Source organism: Rhinolophus hipposideros, assembly GCF_964194185.1.
Source record: "Rhinolophus hipposideros genome assembly, chromosome: 16".
Taxonomy (NCBI): Eukaryota; Metazoa; Chordata; class Mammalia; order Chiroptera; family Rhinolophidae; genus Rhinolophus; species Rhinolophus hipposideros.
The window spans coordinates 49,791,236-49,818,492 of NC_138062.1; the positions used below are offsets into that span (position 1 = coordinate 49,791,236).

The 27,257-nt window shown below is 51.2% G+C and overlaps 1 protein-coding gene and 1 pseudogene across 2 annotated transcripts; one reads left to right on the forward strand and one right to left on the reverse strand.

Annotated features, from left to right (window-relative positions):
- Positions 1 to 1,072: 1,072 nt before the first annotated feature.
- JAK3 (Janus kinase 3) lies at positions 1,073 to 16,176 on the reverse strand. The gene is made up of 24 exons (XM_081076428.1): positions 16,107 to 16,176; positions 13,756 to 13,952; positions 13,214 to 13,337; positions 12,791 to 12,902; positions 12,475 to 12,620; positions 11,775 to 12,069; positions 11,082 to 11,204; positions 10,842 to 10,999; positions 10,298 to 10,409; positions 9,867 to 10,053; positions 9,221 to 9,348; positions 8,897 to 9,028; positions 8,239 to 8,323; positions 7,384 to 7,511; positions 6,562 to 6,694; positions 6,334 to 6,485; positions 6,068 to 6,218; positions 5,223 to 5,362; positions 4,960 to 5,149; positions 4,409 to 4,533; positions 3,957 to 4,129; positions 3,560 to 3,677; positions 3,222 to 3,332; positions 1,073 to 2,360 (listed from the first exon to the last, which is right to left on the reverse strand). The coding sequence occupies exons 2-24, from the start codon at positions 13,937 to 13,939 to the stop codon at positions 2,253 to 2,255; spliced, it is 3,315 nt and encodes a 1,104-aa protein (XP_080932554.1). The 5' UTR covers positions 13,940 to 13,952; positions 16,107 to 16,176; the 3' UTR covers positions 1,073 to 2,252.
- Positions 16,177 to 21,080: 4,904 nt separating this feature from the next.
- LOC308509421 (large ribosomal subunit protein eL29-like) lies at positions 21,081 to 21,904 on the forward strand (annotated as a pseudogene). The gene is made up of 2 exons: positions 21,081 to 21,376; positions 21,709 to 21,904. The product of its transcript is annotated as a large ribosomal subunit protein eL29-like (transcript).
- The last annotated feature ends 5,353 nt before the right edge of the window (positions 21,905 to 27,257 follow it).

A 27,257-nucleotide genomic window follows, 5' to 3' on the forward strand; every position in this document is an offset into this window, starting at 1 on the left:
ACCAGCCACAATGTTGGTTATTGATAGGCTGAGCCCAGGCACAAAACAGCAGGAATCTGTCTCTCTGGGCCAGTGTTGGGTGTACATCTCTTACACCCAACATCCCCCAGGTGGACTGCTGGCTCTTTATTATTATTTTTTAAACCATTTGAAATAAATGAAATAAACAGAAATAATAATTCCACAGCGTGGTGGCCATCCAGTCAACTGAGACCAAGGACATGCAGAACCTTGTCCTGATTGCTGTACGCAAAAGGAGACTGAAGCTCAGAGCGGGACCCCCCCACTTGCCCAAGGTGACAGGAGGCTAGGCCCTGGGGCTGGGGGTGCTGGCCAGCTCTGCCTCTCCCACCTCAGGGTCCCGTGATGGACAGAGACTGGAGGGCCCAGAATAAAGCTGGCTACATTTGCTCAGCACCTACTGGGTGCCAGCCTGGTGCCCTTGGAGGGCTTATGACCTTGTTTTACCAAGAAGGGAAACTAAGGCAGAGGGAGGGGATGATACTCCACCCAAGGTAGAGGAGAGCCTGAGCTGAAAACCTCATCTTGCTCGAGCTTAGAGCAGCCCCATATGGCCCCTCCTTCCGGCTCTTCACCAAAGCAGGCGGCTTTTCCCGGGCTGAGAGAGTAGACACAGAAAGCTGTCTCTTGTCTCTGCCCTGCTCTCTCTCTCCCTCTCTGTCACTCGCCATATCTTTCCAGCAATCCTGAGGAGCACAGTCCCGAGGGGACTGGCTTGGCCTCTCTGACGTTGGACCCCTCCCCACAGCCTAGTTCTACCAACCCAGCCTTGCCCTCTGACCCCCCACAGAGCAGCCTGTTCCTTCCACCCACCAAAAGCCTGCAATCAGCTCCCCAGGACAGAGCCAAGGCCAGCAGCTGGGACTTGGGGGAAGGCTTCTGTCCTCCAGGGACCCAGCCAATGCCCCACCATGCTGTCCCTCCTCCCCTAGCCTGCCCTGAGACCCCCAGTGTGGCACCTAGGGGTCACTGTCCCCCAGCCCTAACCACATTCCTTCCCAGCTCATATACGCCCAAGGTTCCCCATCACCCAAATCCAGCAACAAGCCATCCCTTCCACTGAACTCCTTTATTCATTCAACAAACACCCCCAGAGTCTCCTCAGTGCCCACGTCAGCCAAACCCCCATGGAGTTCACAGGTCGGAGGACACAGAGCCGGACAGTCACCACCCTAGTCCTAAGGTCAGAGGGAAGTACAGGGCTGGCAGGGAGTAATGGGAGCACACCAGGGAAGGCTACAGGGAGGTGAGAGCTGAGGTTCTGAGAGACGAATAAGAGCTTTCCAGGGAGGCTAAGTGGCAGAAAAGCCTTGCAGGCCGGTGAGGGGTGGTGGGGACTTAAACTGCATAAGTCTCTCCAGAAGTTGACTGCACAGCTGAGGGACCAGCCCTATGGAACGGAGACACAGAGAAGAGAAGAAACCTGCCCATTGTCACATAGCAAATAAGTGGCAGAACTGTGGGCTCCAACAATCTCTATACCCTGAGCCTCCTCACTCTCACCATGCTGTTCCCTTTACTAAGAATGCCTTTCACTTCCTCAATTGCTGAAAATCTTCTGGCAGGCTCCAGGATCATCAATGCCTGACCCTCTGGTCAGGACAGAAAGGGCCCCCGTGTAAGGCAGGGAAGCAAGCCATGGGGACAGTCAAGTACAGTTAGAGTGGACTGGGACTCCAACCTCTCTTGGCCCCTCACACAATCCCAGCCAGTCACACTTGCTTCCACCAAAAGTGAATTACCAACCAGAGCAGCTGCTCTTGTCTTGCCTTCCTCCAGCAAAAGCAGCGTGGGGGAAAAGAAGCCTGAGATCACATATTTAAAGTTACATCATTTCCCTGCTGGAAATGAGACAGGAAGACATCCTCTGAGACATGGGAAGATGAGAGGAGTTTAAATGTGGTCCCTCACTTTTGGGGGCAGGACTCAGTGGGCCCCATCGAGGCAACTGTCTTGAATCTTTACAAGTTCCAAAGGCCACGAGGCTGCTATTACTCGGCAAGCCAGAAGGGGTGCCTTCCCCACCCCCTGCCTGCCAGATGCAATGTCATTTGACGCATGCGGGGTCTCCGTGAAGCACAAGGCCTAGAGAGGGGCAGCGCCCAGCCCAAAGTCACACAGCCAGTCCATGGAGACCAGAACCCGGAGGTCCGTATGTAGGAGATGCAAAAATGACAGTGAGTGGAGTCCTCCCTCCAGCAGGGAAGGTAAGCATCTCATGCCTCTGAACGCTACCCCCGACTTCCACTCCACAGCGCATCCAGCTGCGGGCCCAGGGCACTGAAGGACGGCCGGTCTTGAGGGCTAGGAGCCCAGCATAGCTTCATGAGCTCATGAACCTGAGGGTGTAGGAGACAACAGGGTCACACGAGACTGGGAGGAAGGACATGACTCGGGTCCAGTTTTAAAATGTACTTAGACTCCATCCCTCCCCTGCTCCAAAGCCTCCCATGGCTCCCTATGGGTCTTAGAGCAAAATCTCACCCCCTCCCCTGCCTCCCTCCCTCCATCTTGTTCCAAGCAGCGTCCACTGAGAGGCTCAGCTAATGCTGAGAGGATGGACACTCCATCCTCCACTGAGAAACCCTCTGCCCGCTCTTCCCGGGGGTGGGCTCCTTCTCCTCCAGACACCACCCCATCTAAGAGGCCCTCCCTGCCTACCCTTCCCCCATCACTCCCCCTTGTTCATCTCCTTCCAGACACTGATCACCACCAGAATGTTCTTGTTAGCTTCTGCAGGTTTCCAAGAGGACCCTTGTTGGTCCCCAGCACCAGCACACCACCCAGCACCAGGGCTCCATACATGTTTATGGCCTGAGTGCCACAAATGATTTTATGAACTAATTTACGAATGACCAACTGCATGGCAGAAGCTTCCACAAAAGTTATGGTGATAAACAGTCGGTGTCCCCACAATTGTATTAAGTACTGACTGTGTGTCAGACTCTGAGCTGAGCACAGGATGGGCGTTAACCCCTCTGTTCCTCCCCCACCTTATAAAGCACTGTTATTCCCATTTTGGAGATGCTAAACTGAGGCTCTGAACATGTTTGTGACTTGCCATACAGTGAGAAGGCAGCAAAGTAGAGGCCAGCAGGAGTTCTCAACCAAGAGACAACGTGGTGGAGAGATCCAGAGGGGCCAGCAGGGTTGCCCGCGACCCCAGAGTGGGAAATTGAGGGAAACCCTCCAGCTCTCACCTCACCAGGGCAGGCTGGAGGCGCCGGCAGCCTCTGGCCCTCCGCCAGCAGGTCCAGGAGGCGGCAGAGAGCCGGGACATCTCTCTCACATCCCATCATTCGCAAGAACTCCTGGGGCCAAGGGGGAGAGCCCATGGTGGGGGACGAGCATTCAGGGCTGGAGGGGGAGGGGCGTCCCATGATTGGGAGGGTAAGCCCTAGTGAAGGGAGGGAAGGGCTCACCCGTGGTGGGGGGCGGGGATCTTCTGTCATGGAAGGGGCTGCCTGTGGGGTGGGGGTGGTCAGCCATAGTGCAAGGGGGAGGGGGAGAGCTCTGGGGACCCAGGGCGCCAACTCACGGCGGAGGGGCTGCAGCTCTTGTCACTGTAGGTGAATAGCTCGTACAGGACGACCCCGAAGCTCCAGACGTCTGACTGGCGCGAGAAAATGTTGTCTGAGAGGGACTCCGGGGCATACCTGCAAAGGACAGGGCAGCCGTGGGTGAGTGGGTCAGGCAGAGGATGGGAAACGAGTAGCCCTGGGCTAGGGGAGCGGTCCAGGGAAGGTGGGGCTGAGAAGGTCAGTCCGGGCTGGGTCAGTCTCAGTTTCCCTGAGTGTGGGATGGGGGTGATTCTCCAACCCAGTGGCCTGCTGGGGTTGGACCTAGTGGGGGTGGGGAGGGGCGGGGCGGAGCCGTAGCTGTGGGGAAGGGCCAGGGCTGTGGGGAGGAGGGGCGGGCTGGGGCTGGGTCCTCACCAAAAGATAGGGCTCTGGCCCGGCTCGCGGACAACGTAATAGTCTTTGTCCAGCGGCAGCAGCTTGGCGAGGCCGAAGTCGGCAATCTTGACGTGCGTCTCGCTCTCTACCAGGATGTTACGCGCTGCCAGGTCTCGGTGCACGCACCGGCAGGAACCCAGGTACTCCATGCCCTGCGGGGGGACGTGGGGTATAGACCCCAGGATGACCCGGCAGGGGCCCCCGAGCCTGACTTGGAATACAAACGCAACCCAGACCCCACGCCTAACCCCACCTCTACCCCATCCTGTACTCCGGTCCTGACCTCAGCCCTAACTCAGCCCCACCTCCAACCTGATCTGGACCCCAGACGTCAACCCTCAGTCTTCCCTCGAAACTCTACGCTGACCCATGCCCAAGGCAAGCAGCCAGCTCGGCGAGGCGCCGCAGGTCCCTGAGCGGCCGCCCCGCACCTTGCAGATCTGCGAGGCGTAGAGAAGCAGACGGCTTGCGTCGAGGCGCGAGCGGTGCCGCTGCAGGAAGTCGCGCAGGCAGCCGCTGGGCAAGTACTCCATGACTAGCCGCAGGCTCTGGCGGCCTAGGAGACAGAGGAGGCGGGAGGAGTCACCACGGGACCCAACTCTATCTACTCCCCTCCCCATTCTTCCTTCGGTTCAGAGTGGGACCTTGGGTTCTTCCGGGACTCAGTATTGCTTTCAATAAAATGGGAAGGCAACACTAACACTTATCGCTAACATCTCTTGAGTACTTTCTACCATATACATTGATTCATTGAAACCTCAAAATGACCCATTTTTCAGGTGGGGAAATTTAAATTCAGAGAGGTTAAATCACCTGCCCAAGGTCGCCCCTAGGGCTAAAGGACAGAGCTGGAATTCCAACCCCTGGTGGGTCTGAATCTGGATAAACAATGAAGAGTCCATAGGGTCCCTGCTGGTGTTCACAGACCACCCCACAGACGTACTGTGGGCTTTGAAGACCTCTTGTTTGGGAAGGGACAGACCTGGGCCGTAGCTGACACCGCGGTACTTGACAATGAAGTCGCTGTGCAGGGCTTTGAGGATGTGGATCTCCCGCTGGAAGTCCCTCTGCTGGTCGGGCCCGCTGTGCTGCAGCTGCTTCACAGCCACCAGGGCGCCTGTGTTGTCCCCCAGCGGGTCATAGCGGCATAGTTCCACGCTGCCAAAGTTGCCCTGGGGGACAGCGGGGTTGGTGTCCATGTACCTGGGTGCTGCTCCGCCCACCCCCCCGCCCAGCCTACCTCACCTTGCCCAGCTGTGAGATGTATTTGAGGTGTCTCTCCTCAAAGATGGTAGGGTCCTGGCAGGCGTAGAGCTGGGCACCATTCCACAGCTCATCACGAGGTGCCAGAGCACCAGGTGTGGGGTCTGAGAGGAGCTCATAATCTGGGGGCCACAGGCAATGAGTGAGCAGCGTATTGGGCCCATCAACTCTCTTCTACACCCGAGTCTCCTGCCAAATGAACTGGCTGATGCACCCCAGGCATGGAACTCGCCTGCTCAGCTGACTTGCTGTGGGACCGCTATCTGCATGCTTACCCTCTCTGGGTATTATGGCAGGGCTGCTGCCAGCCAAAGGATACCATTGCAGGGACTAGAAAAGGATGTCCCTGGGCCAAAGCAGCTCCCTTAGGCAGTGCACACCCTGTACAACCACACATGGCTATGGAGACCGAAGGGCCTTCCCAGACTCCACTGCTGTGACTCGTGGTCACACGACTAAGCTCAGGCTGATGGGGGAGATGCGCTGGGTACCCCGTCAGTCCTACCCCATGGAAACCTAGCATGGACCCCTCCACACTCTCTCTCTCTTCTGCAGAGGTTCCAACAGAGACCTGAGGCCATGCGATGGGTGGAGCCACAAAGGGAAAGGTGCCTGTTGACATGGACACCCTCACTGAATGAGAACTAAACACCCATGATGTTCAATCTTGAGCTCAGCAGCCTGCTTGTTACAGCAGCTGTTAAGGCCACGCTGACTGTTAAAGTCACCAACACTCCAATCGTGCCAGGCACACAGGTTGGGCTCTGCTCTCACTGGGCCCAATATGACATGCCAGCCCTGCCCACCCTTCCTGGCCCAGGGGGCACCTGATGTAATAAGGTTGTTCAGATCACGGATGACGGCACGGAAGGAGGGCCTATGGCCTGGCTCATAGGCCATGCATTGTTGGATTAGGAGGGCCAGCTCCATCCACTTGGGGGCAGGCAGCTGCTGCCGATCCTCGTAAAACTGGAGCTTCTGAGGGCAGGAAGAGGGGCTGGTCACCGCTGGTGCACCCTGAGAAGCCCCCCTCCAGACCTGCCCACCCTCCCCTGGACCTTAGTCCACCCTTCTGTCAAAGGGGGGCTCTGACCTTGGCAGGATCCAGGGTACTGACTGGCATCGTGACACCGCTGAATACCTCCCAGACTGTGGCACCGAAGCCCCACTTGTCAGCTTCCAAGCCAAGTGTCCGGGCCTCCTGGAGACACTCAGGGGCCACCCAAGGGATCCTGTCAGTGAGCACTGGGGGTGGGGATGGTGTCAGGAATTGCTTCCTTGCCCCACAAGACCCCTTCCTCCTCCAGCCCTCCACACTTACTCTCCAGGCTTAGCACAGTGGGGCTGACACCAGGATCACTCAGCTTGATGAAGGGTGGGCTCCCATCAGTCCCCTCCCGAGCCAGAAGCACCTTCCGGGCTGAGACATTACCATGGGGGAGGCACTTGTCCTCCTAAGTGGGCCAGGCATAGGGAAATGCCAGGGAAGGTTTGATGAGTGAATATACTAGCTCACAAACTCCTACACATCCTTCAAAGCCCAACTGGTACTGCTCAGACAATACTCCAGAATCTTCCCTAGATTACTGGCAGCCTGTCTGGCCTCCTCTAATCCACCCCCTATGACCTATGTCCTTCTGCTTCTTAAATCCTGCTCACCCACCCTGTGGCTCCCCATTGCCTTCAGGATAAAGTCAGAGAACCTGGCATTCAAGGCCTTGCTCATTCTTCCCAGGAGCTCTCTTCCACACCCTGGTCTCCTGCCAACTGAATTGCCTGATGCACCCCAGACATGGAACACGCCTTCTCAGCTGCAGGTCTTTGCCCAGGCTGTTCCTTCAGCCTGATATGTCCTCCTTCCTTTCGCCTCTTGATGAACTCCTACTCAACCTTCAAGGCCACAGCACTTTGGGAAGCCTTTCCCCCACTCAGCCTCATTGCTCACTACTCCCCAGTGATATCCACAGATGACCAGCTGTTCCCTTCTGGTCTTACACCTCTGAGCCTGTACATATGCTGTCCCCTCAGTCCAAAATGCTCTCCCCTTGTGCCCTTGCCATATTGCTATCCATACTACAGAGTCCACCCTCAATTCCCCCTCCTGTCTGTGAAGAGAAGGTGGAGCAGGCAGAGGAGTACTCACAAGATAGTTGAGAGCATAGGCCAGCTGTTTGATCACCTGCAGCTTCCAGCTGGCCGGCACCAGGTGGCCACACTTGCGTAGATATGTGTCTAGAGCTCCCAGGTGTACAAATTCCTGCACCATGATGCCTAGTGGCAGCCCAGGGAGGAGCGGGGTTGGGAGGTAGGACCGCATTGCCTTCGCCGGGCTCTCCCTCCACCTCACCCTCAGGGGTTCCTTGAACTCTCCACTCTGACGGTTCCCTTCCCTGCTCCTCCGTCCTTACCCCACTCACCTCTCCAACCTTCCCACTTCCATCTCAGAACTATCTGCCGGAAATGCCTGGAAGGTTCTGAGCTCTCTCTGCATCTCACTTCCAGCCCTTTGTATGTTCTATGTCTTCCGCCTTGAACAGCCCTCTTCCTTCTTTGCCCTAATTCCTACTTATCTTCACCTCCCCAGAACCATTGTCTGACCTGCAAGCTGGGAGTAGTGGCCTCTGACCACCCCTGGTGGCCTGCATTGTCCCCAATCAGAAACGATCATTTATCACCCTGCCAGCCTGTCATATTCTTTGCTGTGTGCCCCACTCCTGACACCATTTGGACTGAACTAAATGGATGGAATGGGGGCTTGGAGAGGCAACGTGGCCCGTGCAAAGCTTTAGAGGGGGTACACAGTGAAGGGACATTGGAACGAAGGTCTGTCTGGCTTGCGAGTTCTGGGGGCTGGGGATTGGTTAGAGCCTGGCACTGCTGCCCAAGGAGTGATGATTGAGGGGCATGGGGATAGGGTGGTGGCCCCTGTATGTTTATTTCTAATGCTGCATGGATAGGCTCAGTGAAGCAGGTCAGGGTTGGGGCATGGGGGTCTCACTGTCTCCAGCCATGCACACGCCATGAAGCAACACGAGATGCTGGTACGACACTTGGTTCATCAAGCTCGCCGCTTCCAGGAATGACTGGGGAGGTGAGGAGGGAGAGAAGATGCATGGGTTCTTCCCATTCCAGGGTCCAATCAGGGACCCCGAACCTGCTGCTCACAAACATGCCTGAGGAGGAGGCCTGGCTCCAATCTTCTCTGGCCCTGGAGCCCACCGTGAGTGCACACAGCACTCTGTATCATGATTTTTCTGATGGCAGCTGGAAGACCCTACTGTGATCTACCCCAAGTCTCTTACAGAGAAGTGGGAGATTTGGGGGTTAAGAAGGGCTCAAGCCTTCCCCTGTGTGGCCCAGCCCCTCTGAGGCCTCCGTCTACGTCATTCCCCTCTCCTTTGCTCACTCCTCCCTGGCCCACTGGCGTCCTTGCTGTTCCTTAAATGTGCCAGGCTCAGTCCTGCCTCAGGACCCTTGCACTGGCTGTTCCTGTAGTCTGGTGTACTCTTTCCTTTGCTTCTAAATTCCCCCAACGCTTCTATATTTCATTGGTTGGAGATACTGTGGCTACATTTCTGTGTTTTCAAGTGTCTCTGACTCCACGACCCTCTGTTCAGTCAGCCCTGACCCCACAGGCCTGGTTCCCATTCACTCACCTCCATGCAGTTCTTATGTTTGGCATCTAACACTTTGAGCAGCACCTCTGTTTCCCGGGGCTCCCCATCCACAGCCTCATGGCGACAGCCCCGGTAAATCTTGGTGAAGGACCCATGACCCAGGTTCTCATGCTTTAGGGTGAGAGGACAACAGGAAAGGTCAGTAAGGGGCTCTTGTGGGGTACGGGCCCCATTTCACAGTTGATGAATGAAACAGAGGCAGAGGGAGCTTACATCACATGCCTGAGGCCACATAGCAGAGGTGGATTTAGGCTGCGTCTCTGGATTTCAACTGAGGTCCCCCCACTTCCTGAGGCCCCTTACCCACTCCAGGCTGTCAGCGGGGATCTTGTGAAATGTCATCTGACTCAGCTGGAATCCCGAGTGGGGCTGAACAGGGGATGATGTGGGCGGGCTGCAACCTCTCCGGATCACAATCAGGTTGGACTTTTCTAAGAGGAGAAGGTGGAAGGAGAAAACCAGAGGTCAGAGGTGAAAGGCCCTCAAAGGTTTGCTCATTCCCTGTTTTAGCTTGGGGTCTCCCTCAGAAGTCGACCCTGAGATAAGGACTCTAGGGCACGTGGTTTATTTGAAAGGAGACTCCAAGAATTCCTGTATGGGGTGAAGTGAAACACAGAGGGAAGGAACCCTGCAGGGGGCGCCAATGAGCAACAAACTCACACCTCAGAGTTGTCCCATGGGAGAGGTTTGTCTGAGAGTGCAATTGCCCAGAGGAAAAGGCAAGAGATGGAGAGAGATTAAGTGTTAGCGACATCCCTCAGATTCAGCTGTGCCTGGGTCTAGCCATGCCAGAAGGCAGTACTGTATACCATGAGCCAATAAATCACCTTTTCTCCCCTAAACCACTTTGACCTGCTGTTTCTGCCATTTGCCACACAAGAGTTGTGGCTAACACAGAATGACAGGGCCCCAGATTGACTACTCAGCTCCGAGAAGAGGATAGTCTCACCTTTGGGTCTAGGGGTGCAGCAGAAGGTGAGGTTCAGGGCAACCCCATCCACATGCAGCCCACCATCCCAGCAGGCAGCCAGGAGCTCTCGAAGACTGCTGTGTGGTCGGCCAAGGCCAGCCAGGGAGAAGGTTCCTGTGGGGTCGCACCGGATGAGGCAGCCCTTGTAATCAGGGCCCAGGGGGGTCTGCAAGGAGGAGTGGTCCCTGAGTGGGAGTAGGCAGCAGCCTCTCATAAGCTTCCTCTTCCTTGAGCACCACAGGCTAATTTCAATCTCCAAGACTTTGCATATGCTATTCCCTCCACTGGGAATGTCTTTTCCCTCTCCTTCTTCAGGAAGCAAATGCTGACACATCTTTCAGGTCTCAGCTCAAATCTCACCTCCTCCAGGAAGCCCTCCCTGCCCTCCTGACTCCTAGTGGTGGACTGACCTGGACACAGACAGTGAGGAGGAAGCTGTCGAAATCCTGGGGGCTGCGGCGTAGAACGTAGGAGCCAGGAAAGGAGCCCCTAGCCTTGAGCTTGTTGACCGCAAAATCCAGGCTTTGGGGAAAGGTGGGAGGGAACCGAGAATTCAAGACAGAGAGAAAGAGGCAGAGACACCAAGCCAGACCTGGGTTCTAATCCTGGTCTCTCTGAAGCCCTGGGACCCTCACCAGGTAACATTCCCTCCCATCCAGCCACCGCATATATAAAATGGGCCAAAAGACGGGGTTCTACCTAGAAGATTAAACAAGGGGAAATGGCCCTGGGACCCCTGGAGTCAGAAGGAAGGAAATGGCTGCCCTGGGAAGCAGAAAGGAGACCCCAGCTTTACTGAGCACTGCCTATGCACCAGGCGCTGTTGGAGCACTTGACCTCTTGTCCAAGGCTCCTGGAAGGCGAGGACACTGAGGTACGGAGAAGGGGCGTGACCAGGATTCAGACCCAGATGGATCTGGCTGCTGAGGGCTGGCCTGGGAGGCGGGTCCTTACGTGATGGGGCCATGGCACTGCTGGGCCACCTCCTCCAGCAGCCGCGGCGGAGCCACCTCCTTGCAGAAGTAGTGCTGAGAGTCGGTGGTCAGCCGGAAGTAGCCGTCCACGAGCGCCACGAAGGACAACGCGGCGGGCAGCCCCGGGAACTCAGCCTCCTGTAAGGGTCCGCATTAGCGCCCGCTGCGGTCCCCGCCCTCGGGTAAGGCGGGGAGTGGGGGGGGGGGGTCCAACACCCACCAGGATCTGGTTGTCTGTCCTGGTGACAGTAACCAGGCGATGCTCCCCGGCCGGGCCAACGCGTGGGGCCTGCTTGATGCTGATGTCCACAATTTCTGGAAAGTCGCAGAAGGGTTGGAAGACCTGGGGTGGGGGGAGAGTGATGTTGGGAGTCCCACTCCCTCAGATCCTTCAACCCCTCTTAGAAGGAAATCTGTACCCCACCAACCCATGACCATGAGCCCCGCCCCTCTCAACCTGGCCCAGCCCATCCCTTTCCCACCTCGCCCCTGCCAAAACCCACCTCTTCTATCAATCCCACCCCTCGCAACCTCTCCCCTGCACATCCCAAATTTCTCACACCCCACTTTTGGCGGGTCCCCTCTCTGAGCCCCTCCCTCGCTTAGCCTCACTTTACCTACCCGCCTCTCTTAGTCCAGTCAGAAGCCCCGCCCCCTCCTAGTCCCACCTTCTCCCTTACCGTCAGTTAGCACCGTCCCGTGCCCCGCCCACCCAATCACTCCCCCCTCTCGGCCCCGCCCATTTCATTCCCGTGCCCTCGCTCAGCCCCACCTCTAGTTGGCTACTGCCTGAGCCCGCCCACAGTCTCTCCGCTTCCCTCGCCCCTCCTCTAAGAGCCCCGCCCACTCTCCTGCCCCTCCCTTCTAAGCCCCGCGCTCAGCTTGGTTGGTCCCAGCCAGCATCCTCCCGCACCTCTTGGGCTCCTGGACTCCAGGCGATGCCGCTGCCACCAGCCACGCGGAGCAGCCCCGGTGCATCCTGACCACCAGCCGCCCCGGGGAGGCCCACGAGGAAGGTCTCGGAGGCCCTGGCCGGGTCCAGTCGCTCCAGGTCCATGATGTACTTGGCCATGAGCGATTGCCTGTCAGCCTGACAGGCGGCCACACGGCGCAGGGCCTGGCGCACTGTCCTCCGGATGCGCCTCCGCGTCACGAAGCTCAGTCCCTGGATCAGGTCGCGCAGGCCAGGTGGCAGGCAGGTCTTGTAGCTGCGAGTGGGGGAAGCGGGCCCTGAGTGTGGGAAGGGGTCTCCTCAGGGATTGACAAGGACACACACCCACCCAGGCTTTAGTTGAGGGGCTGTAGTGTGGCCTCCCTGGAGGGCATGAGGCCCACATGGAGACACACTCAGGGTTATGCATGAGAGCAGAGTGGGGAGGGCCACTGGGGCCCACAGGACAGACAGAAACACAGGCAGGCCTTTTAGAGGCAGGAGGCAGGGCCCTGGAGCCTCAGCAGGGTATGGGGCCAGGTTGAAGGGCCTGGATCACATGGACATACTGCAGGCATATAGGTGGGAGCCCCAGGGGGTCTTGGGCTCTGGGGTGCCGTGGTGGAGCCACCTTTGCTCACGCCCAGGTAGCAGCTGGGTGCCACAGCCTGGAGGCCCTCACCTGATGGTCTTCAGCAGCTCCTCTGGCCTCTGGGCCTGCTCACAGGCCATCCGAGCCAGGTCCAGCACAGCCAGGCTGAGACATTCTCCCTGCTCCTTGAGACCAAGGCCCACGGGGAGGCGGCCACTCACCAGGTCGTTGCGGTGCTGGGGGCCAGTCACAGCCCAACTGTGAGTTCTCAGGTTGCCCTGTAGACCCCCATCCCTGAGGTGACCCCCCCCATCCCTGGGTTGCCACAGGAAGGGTCAGCTGAGGCCACCTCTGAGGTTGCTCTGAGGACCCCCAGCCCTGGGCCAAGTCCCATACAGACCCCTACCTGGGCGAAGAGGTGCTCCAGGACTGGCAGGTCAAGGATGGCGCTGGCCAAGTCCTTTCGAAGCCCGAAGCGGTGACACTTCTCTAGCCCAAACCAGTTGGGGAAGTAAAAGCTGTGGAGAGGGGTGAGAACCCTGGAGCGGAGGTATAGGGGCGGTAGCTGACTGCAAAGACCTCACAGAGTCTAGGGTGTGCCATTGACTTGCTGTGTACCTTGGGCAAGCCACCCACCCTCTCTGGCCTGTTTCCACATCTGTGAAATGGGCAATTATCATGCCCTCCCTGGGGCACCCACTAGGAGGTTTAGGGAGATGATACATTGTAGGATCACTGTTTCAAACTCCCATTTCCAAGCCCGCAGCAAAAAGCATCCCATTCTTGTGTTGTCTAACCCACACCTGCATGGAGGGGAAGTGCTTCCTACCGGAGCCTGTAGACGAGGACCTGGGTGCCCGCATCCTCCACGGAGAAGATATGGCTCGGGGGGAACCAGCAGGACAGGTCCTCCGTGGCCAGAGCAAAGAGGGAGTGGTACACGGGCAGGATGCCTGAGGGGATGCCCCCATCAGCTCCTTTCTGAGTCTCCCCATCTGTTCTCTGCAGCCCCCATGCAGCCCATGCACAGGGGTCTTTGTCACCTTTAGCTCTGACACTGTGTCCCACCCCTGCTCATACACACTCCAGGATTCCTCATTGTCCTCAGGAGAGAAGCCATGCACTCACCTGCTTCTCAGGGCTCCCCACCTCTCTTCCCAGAGCACCTCCTTCCACTGCACACTTTACCTTGAGGGATGACCAGTTGTTTTCCCTCCTGTACCATCACACCTCTGAGTCTTTACCAAACTCCTACTCATCCCTCAAAGCCCCAGCTCCAATGCTGACTCAGGTTGACAGCTATTCTAGCTCCCAATCTGAGCGCCCAACCCTACCCATCCTCCTGGCCCAGCCTTTTAGGGACCCACTCACCACTGGCCTTAGCAGCCCGAACACACAGCTCTTCAGCCGAGTGGTCCCCAAAGGAGAAGGATAGGCGCTGTATGGGTCCAGGGCCCCGAGGGGGCAGCAGCACATGTAGGGCACCAGCCTCTGAAGATGAGAGGCTGCAGGAGCGCTGAGGGATCAGGGGCGTCTCCTCACTTGGAGGCGCCATGAATGCAACCTGCCTGGACAGAGAGAGACAGCCCCTCAATTCTGGGCAGAGAGGACAAGACTACAAAGCTTCTCGAGGTTGGGGAAGGGGACAGAGATGCTGCTGGGTGAGGTAGGGGTGGAGCTGGAGAAAGAGGAGATACAGAGAGACAGAAAGAGATGGAGAGAAACGGAGGGTTTTGAGTCTGCAAGATGGATAAGGAGCCATAAGCCTCCAGCTGAGGGCTGTGCTGGGAGCTGGAAGATAGTCTGAACCAGATTTGTGTGAATTCATACCGACACTTTTGTCAGTGCCCAGGGCAGACATCTCCAGTCAATCTTCAGCCTCTGCACTACCTCCTAGCCCAGCCCCTGCCCCAGACAGGCAAGAGCAATCAGTCACAAATGTTCAGATTTGCCCACCAGGAAGCAGATGAGTACTGGCTTGTGCATGTAGCATTTACCAGGGTAAGGGTGGCTGGCACCACTTTTTGGGTGAGGGTGAGGGGCTGGGGCTGGAAGCTTCTGCATCTGATGTGATGCGTGCCCTGGGGGCAGACCCAGTCTGATAATTCTGCCAACAGGGGTCTCTGTGTTTGTCTTCCTGCCTCCCCACCACCACCATGATCTCTATCTCCATCACTCCCACCACTGAGCCCGCCAGGAGCATCTCAGGCTCCCATAGTAGGAAGCCTCCCTGGGATGGGCCCAGAAGGAAAACAATTTCTTTATTAACATCTGACAACCTCCTACCACCTTCATCTCTCTCTCTCTCTCTCTCTCTCTCTCTCTCTCTCTCTCTCTCTCTCTCTCTCTCTCTGTCACTCCTGGGAACCCCAGAGCTCAGGGCCCCTGGCTAGGCAGGGCAAGGGGTTGGCCTTTGAACCCAGTGAGGAAAAGTGGAGGAGGTGGGCAAGATCCACTTAAACTGATCTGAATTAAGAAAGAGAATGTTGGGTAAAAACTATGTTGCAAAATTATAGTAGGGCACAAGGGTGGGATGGGACAGCATTAATGCATTCTGAATGCATCCAGAATATAAACCTGGGGCTGGGACAGGTGAAGACCCAGGTTCTGGGTTCAAATCCTAGTCCCTTCTTGTCCTGGCTGAGTGATCCCAGCAGGGTTCCCACTACTGGGGCTCAACTCTTTCAGCTGTGAAATGGGCTGACTCCCCACCCGCATCAGTGAAGTGGTCTGCTCAGCCCACCCAGACGTGTCACATTTAATCCACAGTAATTGGCCCAATCCTTGGCAACATGCCCCGTGAGCACTGGATGAATGCCAGCTAAACCAGAAAGGAAGGTCCCTGCCAGGGTGGTTTGGTGGTTACTGTCAGGGAGGGAGGGGGTGGCAGGGAGAGAACTTCCCTCTAGTGACACCTCAGTGTCACCAGTCCCAGACCATTAATAGAAACATTTGCAGCTCCACAAACCGTGGGATTCCTGTCACTCGCCACAGAGAGGACCACTGTCCTATTTCCTTTTTTCCTTTTTTTTAAAAAAACTTTTATTTATTTTAAGTGTGTTTTTCCAGGACCCATCAGCTCCAAGTCAAGTAGTTGTTTCAATCTAGTTGTGGAGGGTGCAGCTCACAGTGGCCCATGTGGGGATCGAACCAGCAATCCTGAGCTAACCGGCCACCCTTGACATATTTCTAACAGCTGACCTGATCTTGCTCATTTTTACCCTTTTACATCAACGGAATCACACAATGCATTTTCGGTTTAAAATAAATTTTTTGTTTGTTTTTTAAAAAAACATGATTGTTTAAATATTGAAAGTAAAAAAAAGGAAAAGTCAGAGGTGAAATTCAGAATTTGGGGCCAAAAAAAATACCCGTTTTTAACACCCAAAATCCCACATCCTGGAATGGCTGGTCTGGGAACTGGGAGGGTCCGGGCTGGAAACTGTTTCCCTAAGGGTGCTGAGCACCCCACACATGCAGTGTTTCATGTAGGTTCTGAGAGCTGGGACTGTGAAGCCTCATTTTTATGCCAGACAAAGCTGAGGCCCAGCAAGGGTGGCTTTGCTAGAGGCCACACAAGCAGCCGCCCCAGCTCACTTGGAGGCCTGCAAGGTAAACTTGCCTTTGCTGTCACAGCACCCTCCACCTGCCCTGCCATCCCCAGCCACAACCATCCACCCACCCTAGGTCTGCTAGAGCCATGTAGTACCTCCAGATCTTACCTGGCAGGTGGGGGACCCTAGACCAACGACAGGAGGGCAGAGCCGGGTGGCGGAGGAAGGAAAGTCCCACTGGGCTCCTTCCTGTGTGGGCCCCTCAGCTTCCTGAGCTGCTGTCACTTACCGAAAGTCATGGCCTTGTGGGGGACGGGGGCGGGGAGGTGAGAGGGCCCAGCTGGGGAGGGGCAGAAAGTTCCAGAAGCCTGCACAGCAGTGGCTCTGCTCAACAGGCTGCTGGAGACCCCAGACCCAAGAGAAGGGGTAACAGCACAGAGGAGGGCTCAGGCCACAAGGGGTCTCAGCAGGCTCCAGACTCACTTTCTGTGGGGCCCTGGCAACACCCAGGCTCCTTGGGCCTCCGTTTACTCCTCTGTGGAATGTATGGGTTGGGCACCCAGAGGAACTAATTTTGCACTTGGGGAAGGAACTGGTCTGGGTCTCCCCAGGAAGGAGGCTGGCAAGTTGCCCCAGACAAAGGTCAAGTTCTTCCAGATATTTCTCCCATGAGACCCTGGGAAGGGCAGAGGCCCTCTTCTGTGCATGGTGCCCTACACCCAGCCCTAGCAACAGCGCCAACCAGGCAACTGGGCCTGCCCGCGGGCACACCTCACCATCTGCATGGCGGAGGGGCAATTAATCATTATGGAGAGTAAAGAAAACCAGCTAACAGGACAGGCACAGGCCAGGGCTCAGGAGAGCTCTGTACAGAGGCCAAGATCAACTCAGCTGAGATGTGAGGCAGGGCAAAAGAGCACTCCTGATGGAGGGCACCACAAGGACAGAAGCCCTCAGGTGGGCATGAGTTAAGCAGTTTAAGGAGCAGAGAGGAAGCTGGCAGGGCAGAAAAGGGAGAGGAGGGAAGAGAACACAGGATGGGAAGCAGGAGCCGGGTTTGATTGATTTTTTTTGTTTGTTTTTTTTGTTTTGGGCAGGGGATGGGGGAGGCAGCATCCTTAGTAAGATATGAACCCCAGAAAGAAATTTGGGGAGAGATTTTAGAAGACTCTTATCTCTGTAATCTCATCACAAATCCTGGCCCCAAGATGGCCTGGGTACGTATTTGTTGACTTTAATTCAATCATCCACAGATCCTTAATGGTCACCTCCTGTGTGCAGGGTATTGACACAGCAAACCCAGTCTCTGACTGGTGGAGCTGACAGTCTTATGGGGGAGATGACAATGCACAAACCTATTATCCATGAATTAGTCCAGTGGCCCTCGGGGCCAGGCTGCTAGGAGAGACCCCCCAGAGTCTGGGAAGGCCTCCTGGAGGTAGTGACTTTATACTTAAATCCAAAAACAAGTGGGATTAGCCAGAGAGTGATGTGGAGGTATAAGGAGTTCCAGAAGAGGGTACAGCCTGAGAAGTTAGACGATATTAGATTGTTCCCGAGAAGGGCAGGGTGCCAGGGACATAGTATGCCGAGACTTGTTTAGAGGCATCAATGGGGTCTTGTGGGTGGAAGGAAAGGGTAGGGGTTTTGTCCTCAGTGCAGTGGGAATCACAATAGGCTTGTGGCAGGAAGTGCTATGTGGGGGGCGTAGCCATAGTATTTTTCTTTCACTTCCTAGGTGGCTTCAGCAGAGAGAACTGCAAATATATACACATTCCCATCCATTGCCCTGAGATGAAAGCTCCTGCCTCCAGGAAGGACAGGGAGTCTCTAGGCCCCTGACAACTGTGGTATTTTGAGAATGAGCAGGAGGAGAACATGGTCAGGACAAAGGTGGCACCCTCAGCCCCAGAGAAGATCACATGAAGGCTCCATGAGGAGGTGCTAGGAGGCAAAACCCAGGACGTGCCCAAGAACAAATTGGAAACATCAGTGATGAAAACACCCCAAATTTTCTGCTGGCAAAAAGTCCATAAATACAGTAAAAGAATAAACAAAGGAAAAGGGTAAAATGTTGAACTCATATCATGGATAAATCATCCTTGATATACTCCTAGAAAGGAATAAGAAAATGCCAGTAACTCAGCAGGCTACAAACCCAGAAATTACAGAAAATGAAGTACAAATGACTCTTAAACCCAGAAAAAGATGCTTAGCCTCACTCATGATAGGAGAAATGGAAATTAAAAGTACCGTGAAACCATATGATCATTTCAATGGATACAGGAAAGATCTGACAAAATTCAACACCTAGTCATGATTCAAAAACAAAACCAAAAACCTTCTTAGCAAACCAGGTATACATGGGAACTTCCTCAAACCGATAGGGAGCAACCACCCCAAAATTAAGTGTAATTGTGTCCTCCTGAGTCTGGGAACAAGACAAGGGTGCCCATTCTCACCTCTTCTATTCAGCCTTGTTCCAGAGGGTACAGCCTTTGCCAACAGGCAAGAAACATAAATAAAAGGCATCAAGATTGGAAAGGATGAAGGAAAACTGCCTATTTGCAGATGATATGATCATTTATGTAAAAAGTAAAAACCAAAACAACAAGGAAATCCATGACAACTACTAGAACAATTTAGCAAGTTCACAGTTTAAATATGTGGACGAAAAAGGGGCCACATACTAAACCTGACAAGCTCAGAGGAGACCAGCATGGCAGGCCCTACAAGCTCAGAGACTGAAATCAACCCCGTAGGATGGTCTGAACAGAAAAATCCCTGACTAAAAGCGGGTCATGGCAGGTAGTCACAGCCTTGGCCTGTAGCTTCCTTGACAAAGGTCAATCTTTTTTGCATCTAAGTGAACACCCTTGGAACATCCGAGTAACAATTCCCTTTTCCAGAACCCTCAGGGCACAACCCTGTTGCACCAGAGCACCAGATTACAGAATCCCTCATTGTTACCTTGTTCCCTAAATACCATATGTATGTGCTGTAAAATGTGAATTGTTAACTATCCTGTGTCCACCAAGGTAAAAGAAGTTTCTCCATTTTACTTTATATCCGATCCCAGAGATTTCCCTGCTTTGCTTTTTCCCACATCCTTCATGTATCACCAGTGGATTTCATGTAACCCTTCTTACATCTCCTCCTTTGATTCTAATGTATAAAATAAGCTGCAAAACTGCTGTTTTCCAGGAGCATTTTCTTAATCTGTTGAGATTTTGCTTCCTGGCAATTGTCCAGTCAGTTGGCTCAAATAAACTCATTAAACTTCTCTACAGGTTTAGATGTTGCTTACATCGACAAATAGTTGATAGACAAAATTATATTTAATTGTTATATATTACAGAGTCTCATATACTAGCAGTGAACAATTGAAAATGAAACAAAAAAAAGTAATCTCATTTTGCAGCAGCAAAAAAGATGAAATACCTATGGGTAAATCTAACAAAATAAGTCTAAGACCTCCACACTAAGAACTACAGATATTGCTGAGAGAAATTCATGAAGACCTAATAAATGGAAAGATTAGGTTAGAAGGTTAGAAGGTTAGCAGGTTAGAAGACTCACTGTTGTTAAGATGTCAGTTCTCAAAAACTCATAGACACAGACAATAGTTTAGTGGTTACCAGAGGGTAAGGGGGGTGGGGGTGGGATGTGAGGGTAAGGGGGATCAAATATATGGTGATGAAAGGAGAACTGACTCTGGGTGGTGAACACACAATGGGATTTATAGGTGATGTAATACAGAATTGTACACCTGAAATCTATATAATTTTACTAACAATTGTCACCCCAATAAATTAAAAAAAAAAAGATGTCAGTTCTCCCCAAACTGATCTACAGAGTCAATGAAATTCCAATCTAAATTCAGCAGAATTTTTTTTTTTAAAAAAGAAACTGGCACTGACTTTAAAATGTGTATAGAATTGCAAAAGACCTAGAATAACCAAAGTGATTTCTTAAAAGAAGATAAAAGTCAGAGGACTTAGTTTAGTTGATTTCTAGGCTTATCATAGAGCTATAGTAATTAAGACAATTTGGTATTTGTGAAAAGACAGACACATAGATCAATAAAACAGAATAGAGACCCATATAAATATAGCCAGTTGATTTTTGACACAGATATTTAGGCAATTAAATGGAGGAAAAGAAAGTCTTTTCAGCAAATGGTATTGGAACAACTGGCCATCATATGGAAAACAATTAACATTGACCCTTAACTAACATCATACATGAAATTAACTCAAAACGGGTCACAAACCTGAATGTAAAACCTAAAACTCTAAGACTTCTAGAAAGAACATAAGAGCAAATCTTTAAAAGTTAGAGAAGGCAGTCTTCTTAGTTAGAAAAAGTTGATAATTAACACTTTATCATTTTGTTCTTCAAAAGACACCACTGAGAAAAAAGAAAGGCAAGACATCAGGAGAAAATATTTGCAATGCTTATATTAAATAAACAAAATACCTGTATCCAGAATAAATAAACAACTCTTACAACTCAATAATAAAAGACAAACAACTCAATAAGAAAATGGGCAAAAGATTTGAACACTTCACCAAAGAGGATATATGAATGGCTAACAAGCCCACGAAAAGATGCTCAATGTCATTAGCCATCAGGGAAATGCAAATCCAAACCACCATAAGATACCACGGAACACCCACTAGAATGGACAAAATTAGAAAGACAGACAGTAACAAGTGTTGGTGATGCATTGCTGGTGGGAATGCAAAGTGGTACAGCTGCTGTGGAAAAGTATGGCAGTTTCTTAAAGTTAAACATAGAAGACCCTACAACCCAGCCATTCCACTCAGAGATATTTAGAGAAATTATTAAAGCAGGTATCCATACAATGACTTGTAAGTGAATGTTTGTAGCAGCTTTATTTGTAATAGTTCTAAACTGAAAACTACCCAAATGTTCACCAGCAGGTGAACAACCTGTGGTCCAGCCATACAGTGAAATAGACTCGGCAATAAAAGGGAATAAAATATTGATACGTGAACACGCACCAACATGGAGCAATCTCAGGATCGTCACGCTGAGTGAAAGAAGCAAGCACAAAGCTTATATATAAAATCCTGGCTTCCAGTCTCGGGCGTTTGGGGAGCCGTCTATCTGCCAGACATGTCCAAGTCCAAGAAACACACCACACACAACCAGTCCCGAAAATGACACACACAAAAAATCAAGAAACCCTAATCACAAAGATATGAATCTCTTAAGGGGGTAGACCCCAAGTTCTGGAGGAATATACATTTGGCCGAGAAGCACAACAAGAAAGGCCTGAAGAAGATGCAGGCCATGGACGCCAAGGCCATGAGTGCACTGGCCGAGGTTTCAAGACCCTCCTAAAGCCCAAGGAAGTCAAGCTGGAGGTCCCACAGGGCGGCAGCTGCAAGCTCAATCAACTTGCCTACCGTGTTTCCCCGAAAATAAGACCTAGTCGGACAATCAGCTCTAATGCGTCTTTGGGCGCAAACATTAATATAAGATCCAGTATTATATTATTATATTATATTAATTATATTATATTAATTATATATTATATAATATTATATTACATATTATTATATATTATATTATATTATATTATATTATATTATATTATATTATATTATATTATGTTACATTATATTATATTATGTTACATTATATTATATTATATTATATTATACCCGGTCCGGGTCTTATATTAATTTTTGCTCCAAAAGACGCATTAGAGCTGATTGTCCGACTAGGTCTTCTTTTCGAGGAAACACAGCATATCGCTCACCCCAAGCTTGGGGAACGTTCTGATTGCCAAGGGTCTCAGGCTCTGCTGGCGGAAGTCCAAAGCGAAGGCTCAAACCAAGGCTCCGGCCACGGCTGTAGTGTGAGCTCCGCCTCCAGCTCAGGCTCAGGCTCCAGCTCCCAAAGGTGCCTGGGCCCTGACAAAGGCTCCTGAGTAGAGGTTTCTATCTGCCAGTATGAGGACAAAGGACTGGTGGGACCCCTGGGGTGCTGTCTGGAGGGGGCTGGTGTCTTCCTGTGCTATTTGTACAAATAAACGTGAGGCAGGATCTGTCAACAAAAAATAAAATAAAATTCTGGAACATGCAAATGAATCTTAATCGTAGTCATGGTTTCATAGATTTACACCCATGTCAAAACAGCATGTAGGGTGTGTTTAAAATCTGTGCAATTTCTTATATGTGGAATCTAAAAAACAAAATAAAATGAACAAACAAAACAGAAACAAACTCGTAGATACAGAGATCAAATTAATGGTTGCCAGATGGAAGGATTGGGGGGATGGGTGAAAAAGGTGAAGGGATTAAGAAGTAGAAATTGCCAGTTATTAAAACAGTCACGGAGAGCGGCCGGATGGCTCAGTTGGTTAGAGCGCGAGCTCTCAACAACAAGGTAGCCGGTTCAATTCCCGCATGAGATGGTGGGCTGTGCCCCCTGCAACTAAAGATTGAAAACAGTGACTGAACTTGGAGCTGAGCTGCGCCCTCCACAACTAGATTGAAGGACAACGACTTGGAGCTGATGGGCCTTGGAGAAACACACTGTTCCTCAATTTAAAAATTTTTTTTAAATTTAAGTGTGCAATTTAGTGTACTACAATTATACCAATTATACTTCAATGAAGTTGAAAAGGTGGATGAGAAGGAGAGGAAGGAATAACAAGGGGCCATTTTCCACCTGTCCGAGTGATGAAAAGTGTGAGAACTTGGTGTATTCTCAAAGGTCTACAGAAATAAATTCTTGTTCACTGCTGTCAGGGGTGGAAATGGCTGCTCAGGCCTACAGAGTGGATTGGGTGGGAGCTGAAGAACTTGCTCTGGGACTCAGAAAGTCTCCTTTAAGTGACTGAGCCTTCCTGGAATGACACCTTGTGGGGACAGAGTCCTAGAGAACAGTTTCCAGGCTCGACCTCACACGGAAAGGTGCTGGCTCAGGTAGTAAATGGTCATCAGCTGTGACTAGTTGGCCATCAGCTGTAACCAGTGAGCCATTGACCACTGATATAACTGCCATGGCTCTGTTGGGGGATTGGTTGGTTGGTTGGCAGAGAAGCAGACGGCACGTTGCAGATCGTGTGGCTCCTGCTCCCTGTGTCTCCAAGCCAGCCGCCAGTGAGAATATAGTGGTATGACTCCCCTACCTATGGCTCCGTGGGTGTTCCTTTTCGGCCTCACCATGTCCTGCGTTCTTGTGCGGGGAGTGGGACCCGAGTCCCTGCATGACACACCTATACAGGGTTGTTTATTCTCAGTAGCACTCTTTGTAACAGTAACCATCTGGAAACAACCTAAATGCCCAACTACAGGGAATTCACTGGATAAACTATGGCCATTTTCAGCCTGGCATAGTGTGCAGCTGTGCAAAAGAATGAGGCAGCATAATGCTATCGATGTGGGAAGACTTTGGGAAGGAAAAAACAAGATGCAAATCCACCCAGACAGGAAGCTTTAGTTTGTGTAGAAAGAGAAGAGACAATGAGGATCTCCTCTGTGTAGACTCTCTCTGCATCAAAATGTGAATAACGTTTTGGGGAGGAGAACTGGGGAGCCATGATGAGCAAAAGAGGGAGATTTAGTTTATATCTTTTACCTTTTTGTGCCTGTTGAATTTTGTATTTGTTAAGTGTTTAAAGGGCAAGTGTTTCATCAAAAAAGGAAATATGTAACCACCTGGGATAGGAGAGGAAATGGGAATTACCGGAGCTGTTGTTCAGAGGTTGACCATGAACCCCAACAATCGTACTGTTAATGAGAATGGCAAGCACATCACATGCTTTCCGGTGCACCAGGAGCCCACCAGGGCTTCTCACATGTAGCAATTCATTTAATCCTGAAACAATCTCAGAGGTATGGGCTGTGATCCTTATTTACAGAGCGGGAAATTGAGGCTGGGAAGTCAAGTGATAGGAAGAGTCTCCAGCTTGCTTTGCTCCCTCCTAGGACCCCCCTCAATAAGCTGAGCAAAGGAGAAGAGAGTCGGGCCGCTAGCTTGGGTGGGGGAGACGCTGCCTGGAGCCCTCAGGACCCCCTCTTCACTTTTTTTTTCTCCCTAGTACACATCACTCTGCTGTGGTGCATATTTTTCTTAATTGTTTTGTTTTTGTCCACTGTCGCCGTTCATGCGTCAGCTCCCCCAGCGCTGCCTGGCACATAGTAGTGGAAGGAAGAAAAGAAGGAAGGGAGGAATGGAGGGAGGGAGGAAGGAAGGAAAGGAGGAAAGAAGGAAGAAAGGAAGGAAAGAAGGAAGAAAGGAAGAGGGAGAGAGAGACAGAGACAGAGAAAGAGAGAGGAAGGAAGAAAGGAAGAAGTCAGAGGAGGAGCCTTAGGAGGATTGGGGGCAGGGACAATTGTGGACAGGTAGGAGGAGGAAGGAGGGCAGCGTCTGGGTGGGGTTTCAGCTAAAATACAGGGGAGTGGGTGGCTTGGGGGTGTTTTGAGGACAAAGGGACAGGAGCAGAACTCCAGCCAGGTGAGCCCTGGAAGGATGGAGGTACCAGTAGCTGAGATGGAAAAGGGGGAGAGTAGGATGGGGAAACAGAGATTGTGGTTCAAGGTCCAGGAGCAGCGTACCAGGCTCATATTCCTGCTTGGCTTAAGCTGGGCACAACAGAAAAGAGGGGTCACTGGGGTAAAAGGGTGGCTCAGGGACGCAGTGGGGGGCCAAAATGTAATAGGCAGAACACATATGCATGTGTCCTTCCCTCCTCTCCAGCTGCGGGGTCATGCTGACCCAGACCTTGGAGATAGAAGGTCCAGGCCTCAAGGCCCGGGCCCTGCCTCCCTCCCCCACCAACTTCCTCCTCCTCCCCTCTCCCTTCTACTCCTGTCCTCCCTACCTACTCTCCTCTGGATGTGATTTGTGCCCCAGGACCCGCCTTGAGTATTCCAGAACCTCTTTCCACCCTCCTGTTTACTCCGCGCAGTCTAGGGAGACTGAGGTCCAGAACCCTGAGTTCACGCACAATGGTAGGGCCCCTGCCTACCCAGTCCTAACAATTACATGACATTTAAATCTCACAACAACCCTACCAGCTGGGAACTATTATTAGTCTCATCTTACAGGTGGGGAAACTGAGGCCCAAGGCGGCGAAATGGTGGGATTCTAACCTGCTTCTGCCCCACTCGTGTTCCAGCTATTAGCCTCGTCCAGGCAGAGACAGGCAAGGGCTCTGCTGTCACCTAGTGGACACTCGTGGCAGCACCGTTCAGATGAAGTTGCCTCTTGCCTGACGTTCGAGGCCAGAGTAAGACCACAGACAAAGGTGATTTCTGTAATTATAAAAGACAGCATAAATGCATTGCTTATCCTTTTGTGTCTTAACTGATTTAAAAAGCAGTTCTATAAAAATATATGACTGACTGGGTGAACACACAATGGGATTTATAGATGATGTAATACAGAATTGTACACCTGAAATCTATGTAATTTTACTCACAATTGTCACCCCAATAAATTAAAAAAATATATATGTTAATTGTATTTGGGGGCCTATAACATATAGAAATGCAATACATTTGATAATAACAACACAAAGGAGGGGGGGAGAGCAAAGCTGTACTGGAATAAGGAAATGACTCCAGGCAGTAACTAATCCACAAAAACTAATGAAAACCAGAAATGTGAAAGGAGAAAATTAATATGACCAGCTCTATAAATATATATTTGTCCTCCTTTATTTTCTGATTCTTCAACAGACATAGGATTGTATGGAGTAATAATTACAACAATGTGTTGTTGGGTTTGTAACACATGTAGATATAGTATGTATAACAATAATAGCAAAATAACAACAATAATTACACAAAAGGGGAAGAGGAAATGACCCATAAAGGAGTCACATTTCTCTATGTCATTAAAATTGAGGCAGCATAAATGTGAAGTAGATTCTAAGTTAAGATGTATATGTTCAGCCCTAGGGGAACTACTGAGGAAATAACTCAAAAACTATAGTGAAAAAATATTAAAGGAATTAAAACATTACACTAGAAAACAGTCACTTTAAGCGATAAGAAACAGTAAAGGGAAAATAGAGAAACACAACAAAAAAGACAGACGCAGATAAACAAAAGTAAAATGGCAGATGTCATGTAAAAAATGACAATCCTCAAATTAACCTACAGATTCAACACAGATCTTATCAAAATCCCAGCTATCTTCTTTGCAGAAATTGACAAACTGATCCTAACATTCATATGAAAATTCAAGGGACCCAGAATAGCCTTTTTAACTTTAAAAAATATCAAAATTGGAGAAGTCACACTTCCCAATCCAAAAGTAAATACAAAGCTACAGCAATCAAAACGGAGTGTTACTGTCATAAAAAGAGACAGATCAATGGAATAGATTTAAGGATCCAGAAATAAACACATTTATTTTCCACAAGATATTTCAAAGGGGGAATATAATCTCAATAAATGGGGCTGCAAGAACTATAGATCCACACATGAGAGAATGAAGTTGGACCCGTGTCTCACACTGAAACAGGGCCCGGTTGGGACCCCCAGAAAAGAGGCCTTGTAATGTCCCTGGCCTTTCCTCTCCCTGCCCTAGAGTTTAACAATTGAAAAACCCCCTCCTTGCAGTTTGAGTTTGAAATGTCCCGTCCAGTTCCTTGCTTTAGATAATTACCCTGAAACTTGTGCTGGCTTGTGATCACAATACCCTTTGCTTACTGATCACAATCTTTATGGCCTAACATTCTTTTCAGGTTACTGTCATCACTGCTCCTGGGGTGATGACCATGTTGGACAGCCGCATCACCTGAGGGAAGACTCCATGCAGACAGCTGGAACATGTGTCCTCTGGAGGAATGTCCACATTTTCCCTTAAGTATCCCAGGCTGCTCTGAGAATGTTAAGGCAGTTTTTGGAGGTGTTAGCCCACTACCTTCTCAGACCACCAGTGCTCTGATAGTAAACACTTATTCTATGACCCAACTCCTGTGTCGGTCTATTGGCTGAGCGGTGCAGGCAACACAGCCCCGGACTCATTTGGCTTCCGGTTTCAATACTACCACATACAAAATTTATTCAAAATGGATCAGAGACCTAACTATAAGAGCTAAAACTATAAAATTCTTAAGAAAACATAGACACAAACTTCAGAACGTTGGATTAGGCAATGGTTTCTTAGATATGACATCAAAAGCACAAGCAATAAAAGAAAAAAGATAAATTGAACTTCTTGAAAATTTTAAAAATGTTTGTTCCTTAAAGGACTCTATCAAGAAGGTGAAAAGATAATTCACAGAATGAAAAAAGGTTGAAAATCATATCTGATAAGGAACTATAT